The sequence below is a fragment of the Mesoplodon densirostris genome, chromosome 2, assembly GCF_025265405.1.
Source record: "Mesoplodon densirostris isolate mMesDen1 chromosome 2, mMesDen1 primary haplotype, whole genome shotgun sequence".
Classification (NCBI taxonomy): Eukaryota; Metazoa; Chordata; class Mammalia; order Artiodactyla; family Ziphiidae; genus Mesoplodon; species Mesoplodon densirostris.
The window spans coordinates 119,000,366-119,009,158 of record NC_082662.1 but is presented as its reverse complement, the minus strand read 5'-3'; the positions used below and the strand labels follow the sequence as shown (position 1 = coordinate 119,009,158).

Here is an 8,793-nt window from a genome sequence, read left to right as displayed (position 1 = left end):
GTCAAGTCTGAACCCTGCGTCCCAACGCTGATCATGCCTCTTGGGCCCTGGGCACAGAATGACCTCACTGCTAGTCTGGGGCTTGAAGAAGGTGGGGAGCAAGACCACCAAGACCCGGAGCTGTCCTGGCCTGCTAGTCCCAGTCCTGCTACACCCTAGACAGTTGTGTGGGGGTGGGGTGGGGGTGGGGGCGGTGAGCGTCTTCCTGTGCCTCCATTTACCTAACCACCCTTTTTAAACCAAGAGGTTTCTTCCCGCATAAAAACGCCCACAGTCTTGAGCTAACCTAGGCAGAAAGTTTCCCACTGGGGCACAAGTTTAAGGGCTCTGGGGTAGGGGTAGGGGTTCTCAAGAGTGGAGGCTACTGCCTCCAAGTCCTTTAACTCAGGTTCTTGTCCACCGCCCCTCTCTTTTAAGCACTGCCCTCGGCTTCTGGACTGCGGCGCCTTTAAGCCCTCTCGGCCCTTGCCCCGCCCCTGGTCCGCCCCGTCCGAGGCGGGAGCAGGCTGAGAACCATCGGCTGGGCCCGGCCCCGGCGCTTCACTCGCGCTGCAGACCCCGCCTTGAGTGCGCAACTCTCCGGCCCGCGTGAACGGTGAGCTGGAGGGAGGGGTCTCTAGAAAGCTAGAAGCCAGAGCTTGCGACTTGCTCCAGTGAGCTTGGTGATCAAGGGCTAACAGGCAAGGGTCCGTTGACTGCTCTGCCCCTCCCCGGGCTGTCAGGTCTGTCCCCAGGCTCTGACCCCGCATTGTTGAGCAATGAGGTCAGCCGCTGTTGCGAGTGCATAGACGGGGCCGGCCGTCCGGATCAGGGACTCGGGGACTGCGTCCTGCCCGCCGGCTCCTGCCCGCCAGGTCTTCGCTGGGGTGGGGAAAGGGGGGCGTCAGGGATTAGCTGGCTGGCCCTGAGTGATGGAGCGTACAGGGTCCCGGCGCCCACCCTGGCCAGCTCGGCGCCGCCGGGGCTTCCGAAGCGACACTTCACTTCCTAGTTCCAGGAGCACGTGTGGGTGCTGCCTGCCCTCTGCGTCCCCGAAGCCGACCTTTCTGTTCATTCTTCTGTAGCTCGTTTTTCTGGGGATTTGGCGTCGCGGGTTGGGGCGAGGGGGCTCCGTGCGCGGGTCCCGCAGTGGCCTCGCCTTCCCGGGTTCGGGCGGGGAGTTGAAGCTCCAATCGCCTCCAGGAGAGTCCCCCCGACCTGAAGCAGCTGGGAGGCTGCAGCCCTGCCTGTAGGAGGCGGTGTTGAGGGAGGATGGATGCTTTCCAGGCCTCCAGCCCCTACGGGAGCCGATGCCCCCACCCCTTGCCCCCTGCTGCTGGGAAAGTCGGTGGTGGCCGCGGGCGGGCGGGCTGCCCAGACCACTGCGTCACCCCAGCGGCGGGCGGTGGGTGATTCATCCCAGTAACGGCCCAGGGTGTGGCGAGGGAGGGGCGGCAGGACCGGAAATGGACTGCCACCTCCCCCCACCGCCCCCCTCCCTCTGCAGGTCTCCTGGAGTCTCCTGGAGCCGGTATCTGTGAAGTTCTGGGGCACCTTGGTGTCTGTGAGCTGAAAGAAACGGGGTAGAAGTGAGGATGGACTGGTGTAGGGATCCGTTGTAGGAGGAGACCTGTGGCTCTCCTAGTTTTCTGACTCCAGAGCACCAGACAGAGGGACAGCTCCCCGTCTTTAACCCCACTTCCAGTTTCTCCTTCCTAGTCCACAGGGAAGACTGCCGAGGAGGCCAAGATAGGGTGGGGTCGGCAGGGCCCTACCCTTCCAGAATCAACAAATAAGTCTTTGTCCAAGTGCAGTTCTCCCCCCACCCCCCCACTCCACACCCCGGGTCCCTCTTTTGCTCTCTGGGGATTGGCCTCTAATCCCTTCTCCCCACCCCCATCCCTTCTCCCCCACCCCTCATCCCTTCTCCTCCACCCCCATCCCTTCTCCCCCACCCACCCCCATCCCTTCTCCCGCCCAGGATTTTGTTATGGGGCTCTCTAGCTCAGAATGTACCTTCTGTTCCCAGGACATTTCTTCTACTCCTGAACTATTTCCTTAAATCTACTTCTCTACCCCAAAACTTGTAATTTCCCTTCTCCGCACGCCCTCCGTACCCTCCACAGCTGCTTCCTCGAGGAATCCCTTGCACCTGTCTGTACCTGTGAAGCGGCCCCTTTCCCAAGGATCCCACTTCTGCTCCCCGCCCTCGCCCCGCCCCCGCCCCGCCCCCACTCGGAGCCTCCCCGCCACTCCTGCGCCGAGTGGATGTTTCTGCCTGGTGCCCCCACCCTGCCCCATTCCTGTGTTTGGTACACAGAAGCCATGGCAACGGCCCCCACCATACCCCTCCTCCTGCGCAAGCCTTGTGGCTTCCTGTTTGTATAGCTTCAGCTTTCTCTTCTGCTCGCTGACTCTTGATACCAAGGGGGCTGCCCCAAGGTGGCCCCTCAATCATAGGTCTCCCATTACCCCCGCTCCCTGTGGCACTTCACTTTGGGGGCAAGTATCCCTGTTTCGCCTTTTCAAAATAGTCTTAATGCCAATTCTGGATTGGGAAGTTCCCCTGTGTCTTCTCTGCACAATGAATGGAGAGTCCCTTTGTCTTTCCAGTTCAACACCCCAGCCAGGAGCCCTGGAATCCTACTCCCACCCCATGTCCGCTTTTTCTTTGGCGTCGGCGGTGGGGTGAGGTAAGCTTCCAGCCCAGGGTCTGGGTGGGGCTGAGGGCTGGAGTGCCTTTTGTGGCCCCTCCCCCTTTCCCAACTGTTGTAACCTTGTGGGTGGGAGTGAGGGCTGTTCCCACCGCTGTAGGCAGCTCTGGAGTTTAGGTTACTCACTGCCAATCCACCCCCCAAGCTGTGCAGCTGTTGTTTTCCCTTTGGACCCCCAGCTCTGGGCATCTCCCACACAGCCTTTCCCCACCGCAGTAGGCAACTGGCTACCTTCCCTCCTTTAAGGGAGAGCCAGGGTAGGTCCCCTGAGTGTCACTAGCGTGGGCCACTCCAGTTCCAGCGGCCGCAGCCCCTCAGCGTGTGCCTGCTCGCGGTGGTGGGGAGAGCAGCCGTGGGCAGGCTGGGCCCGTCTGGCCTGCCTCCTCCCAGAGCTCTGCTTTATGGCTCTGGCACCTCGGGATCTAGGGCAATGGCCACCAAGTGGAGCTGAGACACGGCAGCTGGAGTCTGTGACCTTGCCAGATGCGCCCAGGCACCAGAGTTTAGGCGAGCCCCCAACACCCACCCAGAGGTGGGTCTGGGAGGCTGAGTCTGTCCTGCCCGTCCACACCCTAGGTGACACTGAAGGGGTCACTCTTCCGTCCTGCGCTCCCCTCCTAACCCTGGTGTCTGGGTTAATCATTCCCCTGTCCTTTCTTTCCCTGGGCCATAGTGATCCCTGGGCCTCAGGCCACTTGGCTTCATGGAGACACAGCCCTGAGGCCCAGGTGACCACAGTGAAGCTGCTCCCAGAAGTGAGGTCTGAACATTGGGCTGGGAAAAGGGGGCTTACTGGTGGCAGCAGCCTCTGGCCCCCCTCTCCTTCCTTCTGAGCCTCCCAGCCGTGGCCCTGTGCGTCAGGGGTCACAGGCTTACGGAGACTGAGTGGCTCTCGGCTGGGCAGCTGGGGCTGGGCTGAGGGGAGAGAGTCTTGTCTCCCTCTCTCCACTCGACCAGCCTGCTCTCCCCCTGCTGAGTGTGTGCTGGCTGGTGGTGTGGGTCAGGGCCCAGACTGACATTTATCTGGCCGGGCTTCCGGGCTGGGTGAAGTGGGGCTGGGTTGTCTTAATGAGGTTTAACAATAACTGATATGGGGAGGATCGCTGCCGGAAATGTGCAGCCCAATAGGCTGCAGTCGGAAGGAGTAGCCATGTTGAGGTGGGGGGGGAGGGGACTGGCCCGAGCCCCAGCTCTGCTGAGGCTGAGAGGTGGGAGGGCGTTTGAGGCAGCTGCTGTCCCTGTGGCCTGCCCCGAGGCACAGTGAGGGGGTGTTGGGGTGGCTCTACATGCTGTGCACGGGACCCAGGGAGCCAGAGTGACTCCATCCCTTAAGTCTGACCTGGCCTCGGGCCAGAGGTGGGGAGAGGCAGTGTTTCCCTTCCCTCTCCTTGAACAGAGGTGCCTGGCCTGGGGCATCCCCTTTTATGTACAGTCAGCCAGCTCTATCTCAGAGCAGAAAGAAGAGCCCATGGGGAGGGGATGGGGGCAGGAAATGGGGTCCTGGCTCCCCCTCGGCATGGGTAGCATGCCTAGGACAGGGCTCTGGGTGTGGGACCTAGGCAGGGAGGTGGCAGGTGGGGACAGACTGCCCACTGCGAGGTGCTGTCAACCCAGGCCAGTGGTCAGGAAACCACCCAGTTCTTCCTAACTGAGGTCCTCCAACTAAGTTAAAGAAACCCCACTGTGTATTACCCCATCCCTCCCTCTCTTCCTGGGTTTCCCTAAAAATGCCACCCAAGGCTCCTGGATTAGTGCCCTATTCCTGCTGTAACAAATTATCACAAACTGAGTGACTTAAATCAACACACATATAATATATTGCAGAGCTAGGTTTCACTGGCTAAAATCAAGGTGTTGGCAGGGCTTGCATTCCTTCCGGGGGACTTAGGGGAGATTCCATTCCTTGCCTTTCCCAGCTTCTGGAGGCCATCTGCATTGCTTGGTTCATGACCCTGCGTCACTCCAACCTTGGCTTCCTTCTCACTTCTCCCACTCTGACTCATCTGCCTTCCTCTTTCGCTCATAAGGACCCTCGTCGTGAGTACATTGGCCCCCCCGGAGACCCAGGGTACTCTCCCTATCTCAAGATCTGTAATTCAATCACATCTGCAAAAATCCCTTTTGCCATATCAGGTAACATTTCCAGGTTCTGGGAATTAGGACATAGACACCTTTGGGGGGCCATTATTCTGCCTACCACTGCTTCTAGAAAGGAAAGTAGAATTAGGTATTACCTGGTTTCTCATGGGAACCCCTTTGCCTGGTGAAATCTGTTAAGGACCTACTCAGACCTACCTCTTCCAGGAAGTCCTCCAGGCTGCTTCTGCCAATACTCCTCTCTCAATTCCTATAACATATGGTCTGACTATGTAGTTTAATATTCATCATGTACAACTCTTGCCCTTTCATGTGTGCTCACTTTGTCTCTCTGATGGCACTGTGGGCAACTTTAGGACCAAGGACTTCTGTCTCTTCCACAATCCCCAGCACAAATAGTGGGTGTTCAATTAAAATCCAGTGGCTAATTAAGGGTAGATCTGTCCAGTCCCCTAGCTCCTGACATAGGTTTCTCCAGACCCTCCATATTCTTTCCAAATCATTCTCTTGCCCAGAACTGGAAAAGGCAGGGTTGGGGTTAGAATGACTAGTTTGCCTTTGCTAAAACTGACCACCCCAAATGAGGGACTGAACCCCCAATCCTGGCCTCATTTACCCTATTTTCTATTCCAGTGGGTTTTATATTTCATTGTAGCAGTGGAACCATTCAAATGAAATCTAATGGGAAGCCTCAGTAGAGTAGACAGGCTACCTGTCACAGGGGTGGAAGAACCCAGAGGTGCCTTAACACCTCCTAGAGTTCTGAGCACTGAGACTCTAGCCCATGTCCAGGGGTTAAGGTGAGACTTCCCTCATTTGGTGGCTGTTCTCACCTCCTCACCTCTGGGGCCCACCCTGGGGATATGGTGTGTGTCAGAATCCCCCACCCCACAGGCTGCAGAGCGCTGATCACAGGCCTGGATGTATCCTCTCCCCAGCTTCCCCCAGACACCACCACCCTTTGGAATGGCCAACAGAGGACCTGCCTACGGCCTGAGCCGGGAGGTGCAGCAGAAGATTGAGAAACAATATGATGCAGACCTGGAGCAGATCCTGATCCAATGGATCACCACCCAGTGCCGCAAGGATGTGGGCCGGCCCCAGCCTGGGCGCGAGAACTTTCAGAACTGGCTCAAGGATGGCACGGTGAGAGCTGGGCGCCTCTGACCAGAAGTGCCAAGAGAGCAGGGCTGGGTCTGAGGGACCGGGGATTTTCTCAGCTGAAGAACGGAGGGCAGCCCCCTCCCCGCTTTTCTTGAGCCGGGACATCTTCATCGTGCAGAGGCCCCCTGCCTTCCTCCCTCCTGCTGAGGGAAGTGGGAGGGTGAACGTGCCTCCCTGCAGTGGAAGCCGTGTGTGACGGAAGGAAGAGGAGCTCTAAGGGAAGAGCTGGGGGAGGTGTGCTGTAGTTGGTAATCCTGGAATAGCACGGTTTACACTCTGGGCTCAGAGGCGGGGGCTGGGCAGGAAGGAGCCTGATGCTCACTCCAGGTAGAGTCAGAGCTGTCTTCAGGTAGGAGAGGCATCTCTGCGGTTCACTGTCTCTAGCGCCGAGGGTGGTACATTCTGATCTGTGGTAGGCAGGGCCTCACTTCTGCACACCTACTGTCCTCACCCAGGTGCTGTGTGAGCTCATTAATGGTCTGTACCCCGAGGGCCAGGCCCCAGTGAAGAAGATCCAGGCCTCCACCATGGCCTTCAAGCAGATGGAGCAGATCTCCCAGTTCCTGCAAGCAGCCGAGCGCTACGGCATCAACACCACTGACATCTTCCAGACTGTGGATCTATGGGAAGGTGGGTCAGGGCCAGGGCACTGTCATCCAGAAGACCAGAGGCTGGGCTGGGCCATGTCCACCAGGGAAAAGGGGCAGGTTTCCGACACCTGAGGACAAAGAGAGAGAGAGAGAGAGAGAGAGAGAGAGAGAGAGAGAGTGTGTGTGTGTGTGTGTGTGTGTGTGTGTGTGTAGGAGTTGGCCATATTGGGGGTTGGGTTGGAGAAAGATAGGGAGACCAAGAGTAAAAGACTTAGGAAGCTGGGCCTGCTGACTTAGTGATAGAGGTGGAAGCCTGGCATGCAGGACCCCAGACCCACTGAGGCCAACACACCCCCTCCCTCTTCCCAGGAAAGAACATGGCCTGTGTGCAGCGGACACTGATGAACCTGGGTGGGCTGGCGGTAGCCCAGAACAATGGGCTCTTCTCTGGAGATCCCAACTGGTTTCCCAAGTGAGTACTGCTGGGGCAGCCCAGGCCCCGGGCTGGCGCGTTGATCCTGCCCACTCCTGTCCCTCGGAAATGCCCTTTACAAAGCACTTTCACATTCCTCGTCTCACTTAATCCTCACGAGTCTCCCAGGATGGCAAGGGACAGTCCCTTTGGAGATATGAGGGGGTGGCTTCAGAGAGCTCAAGGCTCTCCAGGGCCGAGCTGGCACCAGCACTTAAGCCAAAGAAAGCCTGTGCTGTGTCCATGGAGGACATTTATTGGGACAGCCTTCACCCTCCTCCTAACCAGCACTCCCTTTCCACGCAGGAAATCCAAGGAGAACCCTCGGAACTTCTCAGACAACCAGCTGCAGGAGGGCAAGAATGTGATTGGGTTACAGATGGGGACCAATCGCGGGGCATCTCAGGCAGGCATGACCGGCTATGGGATGCCACGCCAGATCCTCTGATCCCACCAACAGCCCTGCCCCTGCCTGCCGTGAATGGTTAATATATATATATATATATGTATGTGTATATATATATATATATATATATATATATATATATATATATATATATATATATATGTATATATATATTTTAGCAGTGACATTCCCTGAGAGCCCCTGGAGCTCTCACGCTCCCCTCTGCCAGGGTGGGGGCCTGACCTGTCTCCTCCGGGGGTGCCTGACGGTGGCCTCCACACTGTGCTTACTAATACATTCCCTTCTCTAAATCCACCAAAACTGGACCAACTGGCCTCTTTTGCCCGGGACCAAAATTAGGGGGGCATCACCCCCTCTCCCCACCATACCTCTTCTCTTTCTCTCTGGCCTCTCTTCCCCTGAGCCCTGTGCCCTAATCCATTCCTTGGCTGGGAGTCAGGGATGCTGCCTAATGGCCTTCTCCCCACAAGTACGCCTCGCCCACAGCTGTGGCTGCAGGGACTTAATTTATAGGGAGGGGTCTGTGGCGGCTGCCCCCCCAGCCCCAGCTGGACTGCGCTCACCACACTTCTGAGGCAGCCTGCCCTGGCAGAGGCCTTCTGGCTTCTCATTTTCCATTCCCCTCTCTGTGGCTAAGGGGTGGGAGTGAGGGGACTCGGGAGGGAAGGCTGCCCACCATGGGCTGGGGCTTGAAGAATCTGAGTTTGCTGATTTAAATAAAGAATCTCTGTCTTTTTTTGGATGGACTCGGGCTGTGTCTGGGGCCACTGAGTCCACTGTTGGGAAGGGAGGAATGTGGGGGAAGGGCAGTGACTGGCTCCAGGGAAGAGGGCTTTGAAATGAAAGGTTACAAACATCTCCCCATCATCCATTTCCTTCCCATTCTTTTTCTCACTTGGTTTAGGGGTGGGGTTGAGATGGGACAGGCCCTCCCAGCTGCCCTCGGGCTAGAAGCCATGATGACAGCATACATGGCCAGGGTCCACAGGGAGGGGGGCCGTCACCTACCCAGGTGCTCCTGGCTGGGCCCTTCCCACAGCCAGAAGAGTTCTCAGCCACTGCAGGAAGGTGGGGCCGGCCGTCCACACAGTCCTGAGTCCTGGCAGGTGTCTGGATGGGAGGCCCTCAGGCAGGCTTGATGCAAGGTGGCCTCTGGTGGCCAGACCAGTCTGGGGGCCAGGGGTAGGCATTGTGGTGGTGAGGATCTGGTGAGCTGGGGGATGAGTGAGCAGGAAGGAGTTGGTGGTGGTGGCTGGAGGCAGGAAGCCTTGTTGATCATCCCAGGCACTTGTGAGCTGCTTGCTGGTGAGCCTAGCAGCATTCCTTCTGGACGGGTGGCCTTGGACCACA

The 8,793-nt window shown here is 57.9% G+C and overlaps 1 protein-coding gene across 1 annotated transcript; it reads left to right on the top strand.

The window, feature by feature from the left end:
* The first annotated feature begins 487 nt into the window (after positions 1-487).
* On the top strand, positions 488-8,185 carry TAGLN2 (transgelin 2). The gene is made up of 5 exons (XM_060090794.1): positions 488-595; positions 5,729-5,936; positions 6,410-6,584; positions 6,914-7,016; positions 7,323-8,185. Exons 2-5 carry the CDS (start codon positions 5,757-5,759, stop codon positions 7,462-7,464), a joined length of 600 nt encoding a protein of 199 aa, XP_059946777.1. The 5' UTR covers positions 488-595; positions 5,729-5,756; the 3' UTR covers positions 7,465-8,185.
* Positions 8,186-8,793: the final 608 nt, after the last annotated feature.